This window comes from Salmo salar, chromosome ssa13 (assembly GCF_905237065.1).
Source record: "Salmo salar chromosome ssa13, Ssal_v3.1, whole genome shotgun sequence".
Taxonomy (NCBI): domain Eukaryota; kingdom Metazoa; phylum Chordata; class Actinopteri; order Salmoniformes; family Salmonidae; genus Salmo; species Salmo salar.
Genome location: NC_059454.1, coordinates 12,109,114 through 12,132,296, shown reverse-complemented (window position 1 = coordinate 12,132,296; position 23,183 = coordinate 12,109,114). Strand labels below are relative to the sequence as shown.

Genomic DNA, 23,183 nt, shown 5'->3' with positions numbered 1-23,183 from the left:
GGTCTTGCCCGATGGAGCAGTCCATTTAGTGGTACCTCCCCCTCTCTCTCCTCTATTTATAGCCTCTATCATCCATCAGCCAGTGATGTGGAAGAGGAACCTGCAGCACTACTGGCTCACTTGGTGCACCAACACAGCTCGCCATCCAACCTAGCAGCACCACACTAAGCAATGAGCTGTTGCTGTGCTCTAAATATGGCAATATGTGATTGTGATTCTGTACAGAGCAGCCAGACATCCAGCTGTGCTGATGTAGATCAGTGTTCAGCAGGGAGGGAGGAGGGGCTTGGTGTTCAGCAGCAGGGAGGGAGGAGGGGCTTGGTGTTCAGCAGCAGGGAGGGAGGAGGGGCTTGGTGTTCAGCAGCAGGGAGGGAGGAGGGGCTTGGTGTTCAGCAGCAGGGAGGGAGGAGGGGTGTGTGTGTGTGTGTGTGTTGGTAGAGTAACTAGAGCAGTGGTGTGTGTTGGTGTACTCTCAGTGGAGACATTGTGTTTGCTGCTCTCTCTGCTCCAGTTCTGAGCTGGCTTAGTGTGGGAAATCAGGTCAGGATTCCTTTCCCCATTCTCTCTCTCCCTCTCTGTCACTCTGAATCTGTCCCTCGGCCTCTCTCTGTCCCTCGGGCCTCTCTCTGTCCCTCGGCCCTCTCTCTGTCCCTCGGCCCTCTCTCTGTCCCTCGGCCCTCTCTCTGTCCCTCGGCCCTCTCTCTGTCCCTCGGCCCTCTCTCTGTCCCTCGGCCCTCTCTCTGTCCCTCGGCCCTCTCTCTGTCCCTCGGCCCTCTCTCTGTCCCTCGGCCCTCTCTCTGTCCCTCGGCCCTCTCTCTGTCCCTCGGCCTCTCTCTGTCCCTCGCCCTCTCTCTGTCCCTCGCCCTCTCTCTGTCCCTCGCCCTCTCTCTGTCCCTCGGCCTCTCTCTCTGTCCCTCGGCCCTCTCTCTGTCCCTCGGCCTCTCATCTTACTAGCAGTTTCTCCATCTTTAATAGATTGACTGTCTAGGCCTGCATTTCTCCCCATTACCCCCTCCCTCGGTTTCTCCCTCAGTCTCTGTGTGTGTATAGAAACTGATATCAGATTATGAGACCTCTCTATGGGATTAGTGTGGTAGCTGTGATCTATTAAACTGACATGGGGTGAGGGGCTACGGTGCCCAGCAAATATTCCAGAATCTGAAAGCGCTGTAATGAATATGATTAAACTGACTTGTGATCACCATGATCGTTGTTGTTGTTGGAATTGGCAGAAATGTAAAAAGAGCCATATTTGGGGCTCCCGCGTGGCGTGGCTAAGGCACTGCATCTCCGTGCTAGAGGCATCAATACAGACCCTGGTTTGATTCCAGGCTGTATCACAACTGGATGTGATTGGGAGTCCCATAGGGCGGCGCACAATTGGCCCAGCCGTCATTGCTCATTCATATGTAGACTAGGTAACTAAAGATGAAATACATAATGTAAATATGAATTAGTTCTTAACTGACTTGCCTAGTTAAATAAAAATAAGTAAATGTTGTAGCCATATTTTCATGTTGTCTTTCCTCGTCTCCTATCCCATTACACCCGTCACTCCCTATCATTTTCTATTCTCCTCTTTCTTTCAGACAGATGGTAGGTCTTTGCCCCTTTTGTGAGGGGGTTGGGGTCGGGGAGTGTTTTGAGGGTTCAACTTTATGGGGTGCTGCTGGTGACACAGCAGATCTGAAGAAGCAAAATGTACACGTGTTTCTCTGTGTGTGGCGGCAGTGGTCCTTTTTCCCCGTAGACTCTGAGGATTGCGCTGGTGACAGAATGTGTGCTGCCCTGCTAGTGAACCCAAAGTGAGATTGGGAACAGATCGGCATCTGAGCCTGAATGTCCGACTCATTCATCTCTTTAATGAATGGATTCACCTCCGGATGGCTCAGCAGAGACACGGCCCACTAGAGGAAGAGGTCAGACAGATTCTCCTTCATGTGTAGACTAGAACCTACAGTGACAGCCAGCTGGGAGGTCACCATCAACTTCCTTGATCCATATTGTCCTTCTTACCAGACCATCTCCTAGTTAGAGGCAGGTAGTCTAGTGGTTAAGAGTGTTAGGTCTGATGACAGTGGTAAGGGCAGCAGGTAGTCTAGTGGTTAAGAGTGTTAGGTCTGATAACAGTGGTAAGGGCAGCAGGTAGTCTAGTGGTTAAGAGTGTTAGGTCTGATAACAGTGGTAAGGGCAGCAGGTAGTCTAGTGGTTAAGAGTGTTAGGTCTGATGACAGTGGTAAGGGCAGCAGGTAGTCTAGTGGTTAAGAGTGTTAGGTCTGATGACAGTGGTAAGGGCAGCAGGTAGTCTAGTGGTTAAGAGTGTTAGGTCTGATGACAGTGGTAAGGGCAGCAGGTAGTCTAGTGGATTAAGAGTGTTAGGTCTGATGACAGTGGTAAGGGCAGCAGGTAGTCTAGTGGTTAAGAGTGTTAGGTCTGATAACAGTGGTAAGGGCAGCAGGTAGTCTAGTGGTTAAGAGTGTTAGGTCTGATAACAGTGGTAAGGGCAGCAGGTAGTCTAGTGGTTAAGAGTGTTAGGTCTGATGACAGTGGTAAGGGCAGCAGGTAGTCTAGTGGTTAAGAGTGTTAGGTCTGATGACAGTGGTAAGGGCAGCAGGTAGTCTAGTGGTTAAGAGTGTTAGGTCTGATAACAGTGGTAAGGGCAGCAGGTAGTCTAGTGGTTAAGAGTGTTAGGTCTGATGACAGTGGTAAGGGCAGCAGGTAGTCTAGTGGTTAAGAGTGTTAGGTCTGATGACAGTGGTAAGGGCAGCAGGTAGTCTAGTGGTTAAGAGTGTTAGGTCTGATGACAGTGGTAAGGGCAGCAGGTAGTCTAGTGGTTAATAGTGTTAGGTCTGATAACAGTGGTAAGGGCAGCAGGTAGTCTAGTGGTTAAGAGTGTTAGGTCTGATGACAGTGGTAAGGGCAGCAGGTAGTCTAGTGGTTAAGAGTGTTAGGTCTGATGACAGTGGTAAGGGCAGCAGGTAGTCTAGTGGTTAAGAGTGTTAGGTCTGATGACAGTGGTAAGGGCAGCAGGTAGGTCTAGTGGTTAAGAGTGTTGGGTCTGATGACAGTGGTAAGGGCAGCAGGTAGTCTAGTGGTTAAGAGTGTTAGGTCTGATGACAGTGGTAAGGGCAGCAGGTAGTCTAGTGGTTAAGAGTGTTAGGTCTGATGACAGTGGTAAGGGCAGCAGGTAGTCTAGTGGTTAAGAGTGTTAGGTCTGATAACAGTGGTAAGGGCAGCAGGTAGTCTAGTGGTTAAGAGTGTTAGGTCTGATGACAGTGGTAAGGGCAGCAGGTAGTCTAGTGGTTAATTAAGAGTGTTAGGTCTGATAACAGTGGTAAGGGCAGCAGGTAGTCTAGTGGTTAAGAGTGTTAGGTCTGATGACAGTGGTAAGGGCAGCAGGTAGTCTAGTGGTTAATAGTGTTAGGTCTGATGACAGTGGTAAGGGCAGCAGGTAGTCTAGTGGTTAAGAGTGTTAGGTCTGATAACAGTGGTAAGGGCAGCAGGTAGTCTAGTGGTTAATAGTGTTAGGTCTGATGACAGTGGTAAGGGCAGCAGGTAGTCTAGTGGTTAAGAGTGTTAGGTCTGATAACAGTGGTAAGGGCAGCAGGTAGTCTAGTGGTTAAGAGTGTTAGGTCTGATGACAGTGGTAAGGGCAGCAGGTAGTCTAGTGGTTAAGAGTGTTAGGTCTGATAACAGTGGTAAGGGCAGCAGGTAGTCTAGTGGTTAAGAGTGTTAGGTCTGATAACAGTGGTAAGGGCAGCAGGTAGTCTAGTGGTTAAGAGTGTTAGGTCTGATGACAGTGGTAAGGGCAGCAGGTAGTCTAGTGGTTAAGAGTGTTAGGTCTGATGACAGTGGTAAGGGCAGCAGGTAGTCTAGTGGTTAAGAGTGTTAGGTCTGATAACAGTGGTAAGGGCAGCAGGTAGTCTAGTGGTTAAGAGTGTTAGGTCTGATGACAGTGGTAAGGGCAGCAGGTAGTCTAGTGGTTAAGAGTGTTAGGTCTGATAACAGTGGTAAGGGCAGCAGGTAGTCTAGTGGTTAAGAGTGTTAGGTCTGATGACAGTGGTAAGGGCAGCAGGTAGTCTAGTGGTTAAGAGTGTTAGGTCTGATGACAGTGGTAAGGGCAGCAGGTAGTCTAGTGGTTAAGAGTGTTAGGTCTGATAACAGTGGTAAGGGCAGCAGGTAGTCTAGTGGTTAAGAGTGTTAGGTCTGATGACAGTGGTAAGGGCAGCAGGTAGTCTAGTGGTAATTAAGAGTGTTAGGTCTGATGACAGTGGTAAGGGCAGCAGGTAGTCTAGTGGTTAAGAGTGTTAGGTCTGATGACAGTGGTAAGGGCAGCAGGTAGTCTAGTGGTTAAGAGTGTTAGGTCTGATGACAGTGGTAAGGGCAGCAGGTAGTCTAGTGGTTAAGAGTGTTAGGTCTGATGACAGTGGTAAGGGCAGCAGGTAGTCTAGTGGTTAAGAGTGTTAGGTCTGATAACAGTGGTAAGGGCAGCAGGTAGTCTAGTGGTTAATAGTGTTAGGTCTGATAACAGTGGTAAGGGCAGCAGGTAGTCTAGTGGTTAAGAGTGTTAGGTCTGATAACAGTGGTAAGGGCAGCAGGTAGTCTAGTGGTTAAGAGTGTTAGGTCTGATGACAGTGGTAAGGGCAGCAGGTAGTCTAGTGGTTAAGAGTGTTAGGTCTGATAACAGTGGTAAGGGCAGCAGGTAGTCTAGTGGTTAAGAGTGTTAGGTCTGATAACAGTGGTAAGGGCAGCAGGTAGTCTAGTGGTTAAGAGTGTTAGGTCTGATGACAGTGGTAAGGGCAGCAGGTAGGTTAGTGGTTAAGAGTGTTGGGTCTGATGACAGTGGTAAGGGCAGCAGGTAGTCTAGTGGTTAAGAGTGTTAGGTCTGATGACAGTGGTAAGGGCAGCAGGTAGTCTAGTGGTTAAGAGTGTTAGGTCTGATGACAGTGGTAAGGGCAGCAGGTAGTCTAGTGGTTAAGAGTGTTAGGTCTGATAACAGTGGTAAGGGCAGCAGGTAGTCTAGTGGTTAATAGTGTTAGGTCTGATAACAGTGGTAAGGGCAGCAGGTAGTCTAGTGGTTAAGAGTGTTAGGTCTGATGACAGTGGTAAGGGCAGCAGGTAGTCTAGTGGTTAAGAGTGTTAGGTCTGATGACAGTGGTAAGGGCAGCAGGTAGTCTAGTGGTTAAGAGTGTTAGGTCTGATAACAGTGGTAAGGGCAGCAGGTAGTCTAGTGGTTAAGAGTGTTAGGTCTGATAACAGTGGTAAGGGCAGCAGGTAGTCTAGTGGTTAAGAGTGTTAGGTCTGATAACAGTGGTAAGGGCAGCAGGTAGTCTAGTGGTTAAGAGTGTTAGGTCTGATAACAGTGGTAAGGGCAGCAGGTAGTCTAGTGGTTAAGAGTGTTAGGTCTGATAACAGTGGTAAGGGCAGCAGGTAGTCTAGTGGTTAAGAGTGTTAGGTCTGATAACAGTGGTAAGGGCAGCAGGTAGTCTAGTGGTTAAGAGTGTTAGGTCTGATGACAGTGGTAAGGGCAGCAGGTAGTCTAGTGGTTAAGAGTGTTAGGTCTGATGACAGTGGTAAGGGCAGCATGTAGTCTAGTGGTTAAGAGTGTTAGGTCTGATGACAGTGGTAAGGGCAGCAGGTAGTCTAGTGGTTAAGAGTGTTAGGTCTGATGACAGTGGTAAGGGCAGCAGGTGGTCTAGTGGTTAAGAGTGTTAGGTCTGATGACAGTGGTAAGGGCAGCAGGTAGTCTAGTGGTTAAGAGTGTTAGGTCTGATGACAGTGGTAAGGGCAGCAGGTAGTCTAGTGGTTAAGAGTGTTAGGTCTGATGACAGTGGTAAGGGCAGCAGGTAGTCTAGTGGTTAAGAGTGTTAGGTCTGATGACAGTGGTAAGGGCAGCAGGTAGTCTAGTGGTTAAGAGTGTTAGGTCTGATAACAGTGGTAAGGGCAGCAGGTAGTCTAGTGGTTAAGAGTGTTAGGTCTGATGACAGTGGTAAGGGCAGCAGGTAGTCTAGTGGTTAATTAAGAGTGTTAGGTCTGATAACAGTGGTAAGGGCAGCAGGTAGTCTAGTGGTTAAGAGTGTTAGGTCTGATAACAGTGGTAAGGGAAGCAGGTAGTCTAGTGGTTAAGAGTGTTAGGTCTGATGACAGTGGTAAGGGAAGCAGGTAGTCTAGTGGTTAAGAGTGTTAGGTCTGATAACAGTGGTAAGGGCAGCAGGTAGTCTAGTGGTTGGGCCAGTAACCGAACTGTTGCTGGTTTGAATCCCCGAGCCGACTAGGTCAGCCTGTATAGTCTCCTCTGGCCTCGGCCTGCGTAGTCTCCTCTGGCCTCGGCCTGCGTAGTCTCCTCTGGCCTCGGCCTGCGTGGTCTCCTCTGGCCTCGGCCTGCGTGGTCTCCTCTGGCCTCGGCCTGCGTGGTCCTCCTCTGGCCTCGGCCTGCGTAGTCCTCCTCTGGCCTCGGCCTGCGTAGTCCTCCTCTGGCCTCGGCCTGCGTAGTCCTCCTCTGGCCTCGGCCTGCGTAGTCTCCTCGGCCTGCGTAGTCCTCCTCTGGCCTCGGCCTGCGTAGTCCTCCTCTGGCCTCGGCCTGCATAGTCTCCTCTGGCCTCGGCCTGCGTAGTCTCCTCGGCCTGGGTGTTCTCCTCGGCCTGCGTAGTCCTCCTCTGGCCTCGGCCTGCGTAGTCCTCCTCTGGCCTCGGCCTGCGTAGTCTCCTCTGGCCTCGGCCTGCGTAGTCTCCTCGGCCTGGGTGTTCTCCCTCGGCTGGCCTGCGTAGTCTCCTCTGGCCTCGGCCTGCGTGGTCTCCTCTGGCCTCGGCCTGCGTGGTCTCCTCTGGCCTCGGCCTGCGTGGTCTCCTCTGGCCTCGGCCTGCGTGGTCTCCTCTGGCCTCGGCCTGCGTGGTCTCCTCTGGCCTCGGCCTGCGTAGTCTCCTCGGCCTGGGTGTTCTCCTCGGCCTGCGTAGTCCTCCTCTGGCCTCGGCCTGCGTAGTCCTCCTCTGGCCTCGGCCTGCATAGTCTCCTCTGGCCTCGGCCTGCGTAGTCTCCTCGGCCTGGGTGTTCTCCTCGGCCTGCGTAGTCCTCCTCTGGCCTCGGCCTGCGTAGTCCTCCTCTGGCCTCGGCCTGCGTAGTCCTCCTCTGGCCTCGGCCTGCGTAGTCCTCCTCTGGCCTCGGCCTGCGTAGTCTCCTCGGCCTGGGTGTTCTCCTCGGCCTGCGTAGTCTCCTCTGGCCTCGGCCTGCGTGGTCTCCTCTGGCCTCGGCCTGCGTGGTCTCCTCTGGCCTCGGCCTGCGTGGTCTCCTCTGGCCTCGGCCTGCGTGGTCTCCTCTGGCCTCGGCCTGCGTGGTCTCCTCTGGCCTCGGCCTGCGTGGTCTCCTCTGGCCTCGGCCTGCGTGGTCTCCTCTGGCCTCGGCCTGCGTGGTCTCCTGGGCCTGCGTAGTCTCCTCTGGCCTCGGCCTGCGTAGTCTCCTGGGCCTGCGTGGTCTCCTCTGGCCTCGGCCTGCGTGGTCTCCTCTGGCCTCGGCCTGCGTAGTCTCCTGGGCCTGGGTGTTCTCCTCGGCCTGCGTAGTCTCCTGGGCCTGGGTGTTCTCCTCGGCCTGCGTGGTCTCCTCTGGCCTCGGCCTGCGTAGTCTCCTCTGGCCTCGGCCTGCGTAGTCTCCTCTGGCCTCGGCCTGCGTGGTCTCCTCTGGCCTCGGCCTGCGTGGTCTCCTCTGGCCTCGGCCTGCGTGGTCTCCTCTGGCCTCGGCCTGCGTAGTCTCCTGGGCCTGCGTAGTCTCCTCTGGCCTCGGCCTGCGTGGTCTCCTCTGGCCTCGGCCTGCGTGGTCTCCTCTGGCCTGGGCCTGCGTGGTCTCCTCTGGCCTGGGCCTGCGTGGTCTCCTCTGGCCTGGGCCTGCGTGGTCTCCTCTGGCCTCGGCCTGCGTGGTCTCCTCTGGCCTCGGCCTGTGTAGTCTCCTCTGGCCTCGGCCTGCGTGGTCTCCTCTGGCCTCGGCCTGCGTGGTCTCCTCTGGCCTCGGCCTGCGTAGTCTCCTGGGCCTGCGTAGTCTCCTGGGCCTGCGTGGTCTCCTCTGGCCTCGGCCTGCGTGGTCTCCTCTGGCCTCGGCCTGCGTAGTCTCCTGGGCCTGCGTAGTCTCCTCTGGCCTCGGCCTGCGTAGTCTCCTGGGCCTGCGTAGTCTCCTCTGGCCTCCGCTTTGCATAAGTGTTTAAAGGGGCGTGAATGACAGAGTTGTTTAGTGTGGGTTGTTGTTTGTAATCAGTCACCAGTCTTTATGACTACATAGTACTCCAGCTATTTGAGCAGGAGACGTTAAAGGCAGAACAGAGCCTTGCTCTAGTGCTTTGCCAGGTGTATGAACCCCTCCCCATGCTGCAGGTGTATTATGGTTTGGCCCAAAGCCCGACTTTCACACTCTGGCGGATGACTGTCTGCCAGTTGTCATATGACCTTATTTTTTTTACATTTCTTGAAACTTTTATTTAACTTGGCAAGTCAGTTAAGAACAAATTATTCTTTACAATGACGGCCTACACCGGCCAAACCTGGACGGCGCTTGGCCAATTGTGCGCCGCCCTATGGGATGATCTGCTGACTGGCATGAGGAGGTGTTTTCTGAGGGTGGGACTGGGGGCAGTGTCTTAGCTGTCAACTTTAGCCTAGTTCTGCCCTGCCTGTGTGCATCACGATGGCAGATAAGAGGTCCACCTGTGGTCAATGTGAGTATATTCAACATATTTGACCAGCGGGGAAGATTAAAAGCCGTCCTTTGATGTCACTCAAATGTAATCTAACGCAACAGTTTGTTTATCTAAGTTTACTCAACAAACAAGACGTACTGATGTGGAATTGCACTTTTGCCCCCAGAAGCACAACACATCCCGTGTTTTCGTTATGACTCAGCAAAGGTCAGACTTCAACATCAGAGGCATGTCTGAGACATGAGGTGATAACATATTACTCAAATACTGGATGATACAATCTAGATGGCCTGCGTCATCACTGAAGAATGCAGCGTTTGACAGGAAATCCGTCCAGTGTGACCAAGGGGTTTTGCAACCCTCCGTTGTCTTTCGTTGGGCTGGTTTAAAGCGGAATCTGGCATTTTTTTATTAGTAGTTCTATTCAGAGGCTTCTGTGTTCCCAGGGCTATGCCAGCATTCTGTAATTCACAGAACTAGGCTGGCTGAACATTCTGGATTCCTTTCTGCATTTGAATGGAACACTCCCCTTTTAGCATTGTTTCAACTCTGTTTGGTAACTGTGTTCCCTCTGCATATTTTCCTTTCAGGTTGCCAAACTGAGCTGAGGCCTCTATTGAAAGAGACCTGCCCAGATCAGCTGATGCTGAATTATTTGAAAGGCTCTGGTTAATTCAGATTCTCTCTCTCTCTCTGGGGACCTAAGGGCTCTAAATTATGAAGAGAAACACTTTAGTCTAAACCTCAAAACTATCTTAAATATTGCTTACATTCTCTAAAATAGCCCCTTTTTCATTGGTAAAAAAACAAATCTAGTGGTCAGTGTTTCACCAAGGTGACATTGTTTCCAGGTCATGATGGTGGTGTGAAACAGTGGGGTAACCTGCTAGAACTGACTCGGGGGCTGATGGTCCTTTCCTCCCAGCCATGTAGCTTTGGATAATCTATCAGACACAAACACACCGATCAGCTGCTCTCTGGTAACCGTGACGACCTTATAATGAAATGTTTTTTTTTTTTCCCCTTTGCCCCACGGACTTCTCCGTCCCTCCTCTCTCCTTCTCTCTTCAGCTATCGATTAAAAAAATATATATAATAACCCAGAGGCTGGAAAACATCTTAGAATGGCTGCTGCTTAGCACCTGTCATCTCTGGGGAACAAGTGGAAAACACTGGAGAGAGAGAGAGTAGGTTTAGGGCTAGGTAGCTCACACTGAGAGAGTAGGTTTAGGGCTAGGTAGCTCACACTGAGAGAGTAGGTTTAGGGCTAGGTAGCTCACACTGAGAGAGTAGGTTTAGGGCTAGGTAGCTCACACTGAGAGAGTAGGTTTAGGACTAGGTAGCTCACACTGAGAGAGTAGGTTTAGGGCTAGGTAGCTCACACTGAGAGAGTAGGTTTAGGGCTAGGTAGCTCACACTGAGAGAGTAGGTTTAGGGCTAGGTAGCTCACACTGAGAGAGTAGGTTTAGGACTAGGTAGCTCACACTGAGAGAGTAGGTTTAGGGCTAGGTAGCTCACACAGAGAGTAGGGTTAGGGCTAGGTAGCTCACACTGAGAGAGTAGGGTTAGGGCTAGGTAGCTCACACTGAGAGAGTAGGTTTAGGGCTAGGTAGCTCACACTGAGAGAGTAGGTTTAGGGCTAGGTAGCTCACACTGAGAGAGTAGGTTTAGGGCTAGGTAGCTCACACTGAGAGAGAACCACCCAGACATGGAGAATGACAAACATTACAATGTTTACTACCAGTCATTTAACATGTAGGATAATTGATCGTGTAGGATAATTTAACATGTAGGATAGACCTGTGATTTACTACCAGTAATTGAACATGTAGGATAATTGAACGTGTAGGATAATTTAACATGTAGGATAGACCTGTGATTTACTACCTGTAATTGAACATGTAGGATAATTGAATGTGTAGGATAATTTAACGTGTAGGATAGACCTGTGATTTACTACCTGTAATTGAACATGTAGGATAATTGAACGTGTAGGATAATTTAACATGTAGGATAGACCTGTGATTTACTACCTGTAATTGAACATGTAGGATAATTGAACATGTAGGATAGACCGGTGTGATTTATTACCAGTCATTTAATGTGTAGGGTAATTGAATGTGTAGGGTAATTGAATGTGTAGGATAATTGAATGTGTAGGATAATTGAATGTGTAGGATAATTGAACATGTAGGATAGACCGGTGTGATTTACTACCAGTCATTGAAGGTGTAGGATAATTGAATGTGTAGGATAATTGGATAATTGAATGTGTAGGATAATTGAATGTGTAGGATAATTGAATGTGTAGGATAATTGAACATGTAGGATAGACCGGTGTGATTTACTACCAGTCATTGAATGTGTAGGATAATTGAATGTGTAGGATAATTGAATGTGTAGGATAATTGGATAATTGAATGTGTAGGATAATTGAATGTGTAGGATAATTGAACATGTAGGATAGACCGGTGTGATTTACTACCAGTCATTGAATGTGTAGGATAATTGAATGTGTAGGATAATTGAATGTGTAGGATAATTGGATAATTGAATGTGTAGGATAATTTAATGTGTAGGATAATTTAATGTGTAGGATAATTGAACATGTAGGATAGACCGGTGTGATTTACTACCAGTCATTGAAGGTGTAGGATAATTGAATGTGTAGGGTAATTGAAGGTGTAGGGTAATTGAAGGTGTAGGGTAATTGAAGGTGTAGGATAGACCGGTGTGATTTAGTACCAGTCATTGAGCATTTAGACCCCAGTTCACTAGAAAGGTGTGGTTATACAGTGTGTGGACTGTGTCGGGGTGTGTGGTATGGTCATGCCTGGGCAGGTAGAATACACATTAGACCTCCTGAGATCAATAAGCACTGAAGACTACAGGGTTGAGTATTATGCTGCTGCCTGCCATGATTACAGACCACAGGAAGCAGTGTTGAGCTGAGACAGACCTGGGCAGAGACATTGAAGATGAACCTAGATGATATGGTAGAAAGATGAGCAAGTGTGTTAAAAATAAAATGTATTCTTGTATTTTATTAATATTCTTTCAGGGGAGGGAAAGTGAAGTGAACTCTTATCCTATTTTATTGTATTATTATTATTATTGTATTTTTTTTTTTAAGGCTTTTGGTTTCACCTGTCACTCACTCTGTATTCTGATATGCTTCAACACATGTATCATGACCTATTGTCATCGCAAACCCACATCTTTATTTTCTACACCCACATCTTTATTTTCTACACCCACAGCATTCCTGTCATTCCCCTTCATGGTGTTCTCACAGGGAGCGATACTCTCTGTGGCTTCATCTCTCAGTGAAAGGGAGATACCTAATCGGTTGTACAACTGAATGCATTCATTAACCCACCATCTCTGCCATAATCTACGTCTTCGGCGCCGGGGAACAGTGGGTTAACTGCCTTGCTCAGGGGCACAACGACAGATTATTACCTTGTCAGCTCAGGGATTCGCTTACCGGCCCAATGCTCTAACCACTAGGCTAACTTCAGAGTGCTGCTGACTGCTGTGCCACAGTTAGTCTTACATGTTGACATTCCTTAGCCTCTGCAGACAGACTTCACCTACTGTAGTTTGGTTTGGCTGTGGTGGGTTTGTTTGGACAGTGTTTGCACCGGAATCATTGAGTGATGAATGTGAACACTATGGGTGTATATACAGTATTCATTGCAGTGGGTTTGTATCTGTAGGTCTACTCTGCAGGGATGGTCAGACCTCAGCTAGGTAGCACTGCCAGAGACAGACACTACTGTTGGCCTACAGATAAACACTGCCAGAGACAGACACTACTGTTGGCCTACAGATCAACACTGCCAGAGACAGACACTACTGTTGGCCTACAGATCAACACTGCCAGAGACAGACACTACTGTTGGCCTACAGATCAACACTGCCAGAGACAGACACTACTGTTGGCCTACAGATAAACACTGCCAGAGACCGACACTACTGTTGGCCTACAGATCAACACTGCCAGAGACAGACACTACTGTTGGCCTACAGATAAACACTGCCAGAGACAGACACTACTGTTGGCCTACAGATAAACACTGCCAGAGACAGACACTACTGTTGGCCTACAGATCAACACTGCCAGAGACAGACACTACTGTTGGCCTACAGATAAACACTGCCAGAGAGACATAATTCTGTAGACCAGGGAGGGAGCTTTTTACCAGACACCTTCGCAGCTAATGCTGTTTCTGTGCTTCCGGCTCCGTTGTTAAGTATTGTTCTGTATTTGGAGGAGTGATGACGGTATCACCCTGTTAGAGAGGAAGGAAGAGAGGGGTGTGGGAGATGTGCACACCACCCATCTGTAATCAAAGCAGCATGTTTGGAATGTCTCTGGAATGAGTCTCCTATCTTACTTTAATTCCAGCAGCGGGACAAAGACTCTGTCTGACCATCTGAATGTTAAGTTATGAAGGTTACACAAACAGAAATGTCAACTACTTGGTTTATAGTCATCAGTCGTAATATTAGATTGTTTGAGAACTATTTGTTTTACTGGCCAGTTAAGTCCACTATTCACTCACTGCACTGAAAACAACCTCAGCCAGCTTCAACCAGCTTCAGCCAGCTGGAACATCAGTGCCAGATGTCATGGGATGAATCATCCGATGTGAGCTTGTTCCCTCGTGTGGCTGGAGCCAGAAGTGCAGACCTTTATGTCAGCATTCTGGGACGTTCTCTCCAATAAATGACTGGAAGGGGGGGTGGGGGCTCAACATGACCCTGACGGTGGGAAATGTCAACAATGAAAGGGATTCCCTTGGGGGTAACTGCTGTTCAATCTCATAGGGAGGTTTTCTGGTTGTGGACGTGCTGGGAACATTTCTATTTGGCTCTGATTTTAAAATTAGTGCTTTATATAATAAAGGTATAGTGATTTTAGGTTCTGTTTTGGGTTATACCTCATTTTGTTCACAAACTCCCTTCTCTCTATCTCCAGGACCGGTTTGCAGAGATCTTTGGAATGGACGCTGCAGCCGAGAGCAGGAAGTCTCAGGAGAGCTTTAAGAAGTGGCTTCTGGCAGGGATGACCCTGGTCACAGGAGTCGTCGTAGGGTCACTCTTCGCTCAGAAACGCCTGTGAGAACGACAGCCACAACAGACGCCGTCTAGGGAAATGAAGGAATTGCTTAACTTTTTCTTATTTCTCCTTTAATTTCCAAGAAAATACATTATTATTATGTTTGAACCTTGCATCCCACCATACACTGAGGACTCTCTGACAAACTGTTGAGATTAAAGAGAGAATGATGGTCACTTATGTTACCTTCATCAAATACCTCCCTGCAACACCCTAAAACACAAGAAAATGGAGGGAGGTATCTAGGACTGTCTTGGGCCAAACCTTCCTCTTTTTCCTTTTGTCTACTCTTTCCTGTCGAGCTTTTTCTCCAATTGCTGTATTAATTAGTTTTTACAAATGTAAAAGGGATTCAGAAACAAGCTAGCGCATCATATAGGCGCGTTGGCCTGAGATTAGTGAGGTCATTTAATTTGTCGTGTGTGTTCATTGGTTTGTTTTTATTTTTCTACCATTAAAAACCCACGTGATCATTTCCTGTTGTGATGGTGGTCTAATACCTGGCACACAGAACACACAAGGTGCACAACAAACCACTAGCCAGTGACGATGAGTATTTATCTAGCAGCTGGGGAAAACGTTAAGTGTTTTTAAAACTTACAACACAACCTTGTGATCATTTTTAGCTAATAAGATTGAAGATGAATGAAGCAGAAACCTTATTTAGTGAGATTACAGATCATTGAGACTCCTGATGTTCATATCGAAGACATGAGAAAATGTTGTCAGGCCGACTTCGGGGTCGGACCTCTTCAACCTGCCACCTCTGTCTGCCTTAGTTTTCACATGTGGCACATTCATTTCTGATCTCCTTCCTGTCACAGCAGCTGATGTCATGCGTCACTCAACACACCTGCTGTTTAGACCACATCTGTCAAACCTAGTCGACAGAGACTGAGGAAAACGATTCCTTGGTGTCCAAACGTCTTTAATTTAAACACAGCGTCAGTAAGTCAGGAGGGTGTTTGTAGTCTGGCATTTTTATAGTGTCACGCTCCGTGAGCTGGCAGTTAGCTTCACTCAGGAGGAAGTAGGAGGATGAGAAGGAGGGGGAGACGGGTGCAACGCCCCACCCACATTCTGACCCTCTGCTTCAGGGAACGGAGCCCTAGGGAAGTAGCGCTCCTCTTGTGTGACAGGTAGACGGTTGTAAACCCAGCCTTTTAGACTTTGCAACGGCGTCCTGCGTTTCAAAACTGGATTGAGGTCTCTCTCACTTGCTGTGGTTTTTCCACATTTTATTTGAACAGTGTAGCAGAGCTGTGTTAAACTTTAGAGGCATGTCAACGTTTATATGCTTTATTTTATGTCAAAGCCCTGTTAGTTTATAGTTTCTTTACCCCACGTTTTCTATGCATTTCCTGCTTAATATTGTTGATGTGTTTTTAAATCTTATGTTTTTTGACTGCTTTTCTCAATTGCAGATGAATAACTTGGGTTTCATCAGGAAACATTTATCCGACTGCCAATACCCTCCAAGCAGCTCATACCGTACCGGGCCCTCCAGTGTATTTAGTTACAGTACCAGTACCGGGCCCTCCAGTGTATTTAGTTACAGTACCGGTACCGGGCCCTCCAGTGTATTTAGTTACAGTACCGGTACCGGGCCCTCCAGTGTATTTAGTTACAGTACCAGTACCGGGCCCTCCAGTGTATTTAGTTACAGTACCAGTACCGGGCCCTCCAGTGTATTTAGTTACAGTACCGGTACCGGGCCCTCCAGTGTATTTAGTTACAGTACCAGTACCGGGCCCTCCAGTGTATTTAGTTACAGTACCAGTACCGGGCCCTCCAGTGTATTTAGTTAGTTACAGTACCGGTACCGGGCCTTCCAGTGTATTTAGTTACAGTACCGGTCCCGGGCCCTCCAGTGTATTTAGTACCAGTACCGGGCCCTCCAGTGTATTTAGTACCAGTACCGGTACCGGGCCCTCCAGTGTATTTAGTTACAGTACCGGTACCGGGCCCTCCAGTGTAGTTAGTTACAGTACCAGTACCGGGCCCTCCAGTGTATTTAGTTAGTTACAGTACCAGTACCGGGCCCTCCAGTGTATTTAGTTAGTTACAGTACCGGTACCGGGCCCTCCAGTGTATTTAGTTAGTTACAGTACCGGTACCGGGCCCTCCAGTGTATTTAGTTACAGTACCGGTACCGGGCCCTCCAGTGTATTTAGTTACAGTACCGGTACCGGGCCCTCCAGTGTATTTAGTTACAGTACCGGTACCGGGCCCTCCAGTGTATTTAGTTAGTTACAGTACCGGTACCGGGCCCTCCAGTGTATTTAGTACCAGTACCGGGCCCTCCAGTGTATTTAGTTACAGTACCAGTACCGGGCCCTCCAGTGTATTTAGTTAGTTACAGTACCGGTACCGGGCCCTCCAGTGTATTTAGTTACAGTACCGGTACCGGGCCCTCCAGTGTATTTAGTTACAGTACCGGTACCGGGCCCTCCAGTGTATTTAGTTACAGTACCGGTACCGGGCCCTCCAGTGTATTTAGTTACAGTACCAGTACCGGGCCCTCCAGTGTATTTAGTGAGTTACAGTACCGGTACCGGGCCCTCCAGTGTATTTAGTTAGTTACAGTACCGGTACCGGGCCCTCCAGTGTATTTAGTTAGTTACAGTACCGGTACCGGGCCCTCCAGTGTATTTAGTTAGTTACAGTACCGGTACCGGGCCCTCCAGTGTATTTAGTTAGTTACAGTACCGGTACCGGGCCCTCCAGTGTATTTAGTTAGTTACAGTACCGGTACCGGGCCCTCCAGTGTATTTAGTTACAGTACCGGTACCGGGCCCTCCAGTGTATTTAGTTACAGTACCGGTACCGGGCCCTCCAGTGTATTTAGTTAGTTACAGTACCGGTACCGGGCCCTCCAGTGTATTTAGTTACAGTACCGGTACCGGGCCCTCCAGTGTATTTAGTTACAGTACCGGTACCGGGCCCTCCAGTGTATTTAGTTACAGTACCGGTACCGGGCTCTCCGGTGTATTTAGTTACAGTACCGGGCCCTCCAGTGTATTTAGTTACAGTGCCGGGCCCTCCAGGGTATTTTAGTTACAGTACCGGGCCCTCCAGAGTATTTCGTTAGTAACAGTTTGTTCAGGTCCACCGTCACCCTGCTTAGGATCTTGATGCTCTCCTCTCCCTAATTATTTTCTGTTTGATATCTCAAGAACACCATATTATTTGATTCTCTGGGGACAAGGTTTTCTCTTTACTTATGAATATACTATAGATCAGGGCTCTGTTCCTGGAGAGCTACCGTACTGTAGGTTTTCACTCCAACCCTGTTCCTGGAGAGCTACCGTCCTGTAGGTTTTCACTCCAACCCTGTTCCTGGAAAGCTACCACCCTGTAGGTTTACACTCCAACCCTGTTCCTGGAGGGCTACCGTCCTGTAGGTTTACACTCCAACCCTGTTCCTGGGGGGCTACCGCCCTGCAGGTTTACACTCCAACCCTGTTCCTGGAGTGCTACCGTCCTGTAGGTTTACACTCCAACCCTAATGTAGCTCACCTGAATTGAATTAGCTGGTTGATAAGCTGAATCAGGTTAGTTACAGCTGGGGTTGGACTGAAAACCTGCAGGATGGTTGCTCTCCAGGCAAAAAGCTGGCCACGTTGCTCCAAACATCAAATTTCAAAGTGTATCGTTCCATTTCTCCAAATGTTGAAGTTAAGGGTTCAGTTTAGGGACTCATTCTGAATGGTTAAGGTTTGGGGTATTGTTCACAACTGGGATCGAACACACAGCCTTCTGATCCAGTCATGGGATTTCGGCCATCCACAACACCCTGGCAAAACCCAAGCCTACTTGATGGTAATGGTGCTCACTGTTGCCCCTAGTGGCCGGTTTTGAAGACATTTCCCAACATTTCAGGATGTGGATAGACGTCCAATTTCGACACCAAACTTGAACGACCTGGCTGCTCCAGGAAGAGTGGGAAAGCCCTGCTATAGATAAATATCTGCCAACTGATCATGAACCATTTCATCACACATTCCAAGACAGTAATATATTTTTCTAGTGTGTGCCCCACAAAATGCTAGCCTGGGTGCCAGTCTGTTACTGCTCTCTTGCCAACTCCTTATAGAATTGTCATAGCATGTTTGTCTTGACAATGACGAGTGCACAAAAGCAGAAACGGATCTGGGACCAGGCTAACAAAAAGCTGCTTGCAGGCTTTTCCTGCAATGTGACCTTTGTCACATGAAGAAGTTCCCTCCGTGTGAATGTGTGTGTGCATTCGTGTTGTATGGAAAATGTTTTGCAGGAGGCATAAGAATGAATTGAAACAATGTACTGGTTATTTAAACAATCATTAGAATAGTATCATAGTTACTAACATATTAAAAACAATTAGCTAACTTTGAAATGTTATTTATGATATTTGGTGTAAAGTGTCCCTTCAAATTGCCTTATTAAATTCCATATTTGCATTGTGTACTTTGTATTTCATTGTTAATGTTTTGCGTTTAACTGCTAATAGAATATTGATAGGGTAAAGGAGGAAAACAACGCCGTGTCTGTCTTAGATTACATGCAACTGAATAAAAGACCAATGTGGAACATGGAGAGATTTCAGAATTTTAATTTTGGGAGGGATGAGGGAAAAGGCCAGAAGACATCATTTGAGGAAAACTCAAAACATTCATGACTTTGATCTAGTTGTTGAACATGTTAAAGTAGAACAGAATTTTCAACCAACTTCTTCAATTCCAGACTCAATTCAAAACGACCAATGTCTGCTAAACGTCCGTGTCTAGTTGCAGGGAGTCCGTTTGAATTTAGAAGTAATCCAACCATGTGTACGCCGCCATCTTGTCTATTTAAAAAATAATGTTTATCTTCTCTCATTGATTGAGACGGGTGAGTGTTCACCCCAAAGTGCCACATGTCACGACACTCACGTGTCTTGATCAATGACGGAAGATTTGAAATAGACAAGATGGCGACATGCACATTGTTGAATTACCTCATGAAATAAAACAGTTATTTCATTAAATAGCAGAGCATTTTCTAAATTCAAACAAACCCCCCCTGCAACTAGACATTGATGTTGAGAAGACATTGGTTGTCTTCCAAGTCGGGAATTGAGGAAGTATCGCCAAGTTAAGGTTGGTCTCAAATTTCCTGTGCTATGTCAAACATTACGTATCCTGTATCTGCTAATGTAGCATCACATTATCCCTTTACAATCTGTAAGCTAGACTTGATCCTAAAGGAGAGAACATCCAAATGAATATATTATTCTGTAAATTCATTTAACCTCTACGGGACCGATGTCGCCCCCCCCCCCCCCGGGACGGTTGACAACATTTTGAGCAGCAATGCAATGGTTCATTAGATCAGTCTAAAACTTTGCACATACACTGTTGCCATCTAGTGGACAAAATCGAAATTGTGCCAAGACTCCAAAGTGATATAATGGCCTTTCAAAGATGTGGGAACAAAAAATAAATAGAAAACATGTTTTTTTTCTTTGTACTATCTTTTACCAAATCTGATGTGTTATATTCTCCTGCATTAATTTCACATTTCCACAAACTTAAAAGTGTTTCCTTTCAAATGGTATCAAGAATAGGCATATCCTTGCTTCAGGTCTTGAGCTACAGGCAGTTAGATCTGGGAATGTCATTTTAGGCAAAAATGGAAATAAAGGGTCAGATCCTTAAATTAAAAGGAAAATGTGTAGTTACTACATACAGTACCACTCAAAAGTTTGGACACAGCTACTCATTCCAAGGTTTTTCTTTAATTTTACTATGTGGGAACTCCTTCAAGACTGTTGGAAAAGCATTCCAGGTGAAGGTGGTTGAGAGAATGCCAAGAGTGTGCAAAGCTGTCATCAAGGCAACGGGTGTCAACTTCGAAGAATCAAAAAAAAATGTTAACATGTTTTTTTGGTTACTACATGATTCCATATGTGTTATTTCATAGTTGTGATGTCCACTATTATTCTACAATGTAGAAAATAATAAAATAAAAACCTTGAATGAGTCGGTGTGTCCAAACTTTTGACTGGTACTGTACATTTTTTAAATTATAAATGAATATGCACCCATTGATTCTTGAAGAATATAGCTTATAAATAAATGCCTCATGAGCTTAGTTCAACTTTCGTGCCCCATCGGAACCCAAAATGATCTTATTTTACTCTGTTTATAAACAAAGAAAATGTAAACAAACAATATATGGTTAAAACTATAATGTTGACATCATGGATGGGCAGTCTTTGCATCCATCCATAGCTCTGTCTATGAATCTGAGAGTGGTTACATATCTCCAGCCCCATCCCTCAGCTGTTTACCAGGGATGAGGAGGAGGCTTTGTTCGTTTTTCAATTGCTGATTGCTGCCTTAACAGGCTTGATGCTGTTCCTTACCTAAAATGAGTCCTAACATTGCAAAGAATATCAGTATTTTCTGTTAAAAAAATGTTTTTATTATGCTTGTAGTAGAGAGTATAGATGGCAAACAAGTTAAAGATCATGTATGGTCTGAGGCTCTGAGCATCATCACTACAAGTAAGGAAAGCACACAAAAAGGTACAAGGATTGATTTAATGTTTTAGTTGTCATTGAGTAATAATCTTTTGATACATAAAATGCTACAATGAACCATTTTAAAGTGGAAATTCCCTTTTGTGAGAACTGAAAATGCTGCCTTACAGGGATTCTCCGGTACTTCTGTATACTTTTTCGCCAGTAGATCTGAAAATAGCGCTCACGAGAAAAAGTGGTCCCGAAAATTATGTAATACATCGCATACACTACATGACCAAAAGTATGTGGACACCTGCGCGTCGAATATCTCATTCCAAAATCACGGGCATTAATATGGAGTTGGTCCTCCCTTTACTGCTATAACAGCCTCAAGTCTTCTGGGAAGGCTTTCTACTAGATGTTGGAACATTGCTGCGGGGACTTGCTTCCATTCAGCCACGAGCATTAGTGAGGTCGGGCACTGATGTTGGGCGATTATGCCTGGCTCGCAGTCGGCGTTCCAATTCATCCCAAAGGTCTTTTATGGGGTTTAGGGCAGGGCTCTGTGCAGGCCAGTCAAGTTCTTCCACACCAATCTCGACAAACCATTTCTGTATGGACCTCGCTTTGTTTTCGGGGGCATTGTCATTCTGAAACAGGAAAGGGCCTTCCCGCAAACTGTTGCCACAAAGTTGCAAGCGCAGAAGCATCTAGAATGTCATTGTATGCTGTAGCGTTAAGATGTCCCTTCACTGGAACTAAGGGAACCATGAAAACCAGCCCCAGACCATTATTCGTCTTCCACCAAGCTTTACAGTTGGCACTATGCATTCTGGCAGGTAGTGTTCTCAAGGCATCCGCCAAACCCAGATTTGTGCGTCAGACTGCCAGATGGGGAAATGTGATTAATCACTCCAGAGAACAATGGCGGTGAGCTTTACACCACTCCAGCCGACACTTGGCATTGCGCAAGGTGATCTTAGGCTTGTGTGCGGCTGCTGTTCGGGCCATGGAAACCCATTTCATGAAGCTCCCGATGAACAGTTATTGTGCTGACGTTGCTTCCAGAGGCAGTTTGTAACTCAATAGTGAGTGTTGCAACCGAGGACAGACGATTTTTACGCACTTCAGCACTCGGCGGTCCCGTTCTGTGAGCTTGTGTGGCCTACCACTTCATGGCTGAGCTGTTGTTGCTCCTAGACGATTCCACTTCACAATAACAGCACTTACAGTTGACCCGGGCAGCTCTAGCAGGGCACAAATTTGACAAACTGACTTGTTGGAAAGGTGGCATCCTATGACGGTGCCACGTTGAAGGTCACTGCGCTCTTCAGTAAGGCCATTCTACTGCCAAGGTTTTATGCTATGGAGATTGCATGGCTGTGTGCTCAATTTTATACACCTGTCAGGTACAGGTATGGCTAAAAGGGGTGTCCACATAATTTTGTGTATATAGTGTACGTGCAGATACAGTTGAAGTCAGAAGTTTACATACACTTAGGTTGGAGTCATTAGAACTCGTTTTTCATCCACTCCACAAATTTCTTGTTAACAAACTATAGTTTTGGCAAGTCGGTTAGGACAGCTACTTTGTGCATGACAGAAGTCATTTTCACAACAATTGTTTACAGATTATTTCACTTATAATTCACTGTATCAGAATTACAATGGGTCAGAGGTTTACTTACACGAAGTTGACTGTGCCTTTAAACAGCTTGGAAAATTCCTGAAAACGCTTCAGAAGCTTCTGATAGGCAATTGAGTCAATTGGAGGTGTACCTGTGGATGTATTTCAAGGCCTACCTTCAAACTCAGTGCCTCTTTGCTTGACATCATGAGAAAATCAATCAGCCAAGACCTCAGAAAAAAATGTAGACCTTCACAAGTCTGGTTCATCCTTGGGAGCAATTTCCAAACGCCTGAAATTACCATGTTCATCTGTACAAACAATAGTACGCAAGTATAAACACCATGGGACCACGCAGCCGTCATACGCTCAGGAAGGAGACGTGTTCTGTCTCCTAGAGATTAACGTACTTTGGTCCGAAAAGTGCAAATCAATCCCAGAACAACAGCAAAGGACCTTGTGAAGATGCTGGAAGAAACAGGTACAAAAGTATCTATATCCACAGTAAAACGAGTCCTATATCAACATAACCTGAAAGGCCGCTCAGCAAGGAAGAGGCCACTGCTCCAAAACTGCCATAAAAGAGCCAGACTATGGTTTGCAACTGCACATGGGGACAAAGATCGTACTTTTTGGAGAAACGTCCTCTTGTCTGACGAAACAAAAATAGAACTGTTTGGCCATAATGACCATCGTTATGTTTGGAGGAAAAAGGGGGAGGCTTGCAAGACAAAGAATACCATCCCAACTGTGAAGCACGGGGGTGGCAGCATCATGTTGTGGGGGTGCTTTGCTGCAGGAGGGACTGGTGCACTTCACAAAATAGATGGCTTCATGAGGGAGGAAAAGTACGTGGATATATTGAAGCAACATCTCAAGACATCAGTCAGGAAGTTAAAGCTTAGTCGCAAATGGGTCTTCCAAATGGACAATGACCCCAAGCATACTTCCAAAGTTGTGGCAAAATGGCTTAAGGACAACAAAGTCAAGGTAGTGAAGTGGCCATCACAAAGCCCTGACCTCAATCCTATAGAAAATGTGTGGGCAAAACTGAAAAAGAGTGTGCGAGCAAGGAGGCCTACAAATCTGACTCAATTACACCAGCTCTGTCAGGAGGAATGGGCCAAAATTCACCCAACTTATTGCGGGAAGCTTGTGGAAGGCTACCCGAAATGTTTGACCCTAGTTAAACAATTTAAAGGCAATGCTACCAAATACTAATTGAGTGTATGTAAACTTCTGACCCACTGGGAATGTGATGAAAGAA

General features: G+C 47.0%; 1 protein-coding gene across 2 annotated transcripts in view; it reads left to right on the top strand.

Moving 5' to 3' along the window:
• bclx (Apoptosis regulator Bcl-X) overlaps window positions 1-18,378 on the top strand; it is a 35,952-nt gene extending 17,574 nt beyond the window's left edge. Inside the window, exon 3 of one of the 2 annotated variants that reach the window (XM_045692195.1) lies at window positions 13,662-18,378. In XM_045692195.1, coding sequence (XP_045548151.1) covers window positions 13,662-13,805 — 144 coding nt within the window. In that variant the 3' untranslated portion in view covers window positions 13,806-18,378. 2 annotated transcript variants of the gene reach the window in all.
• Window positions 18,379-23,183: the final 4,805 nt, after the last annotated feature.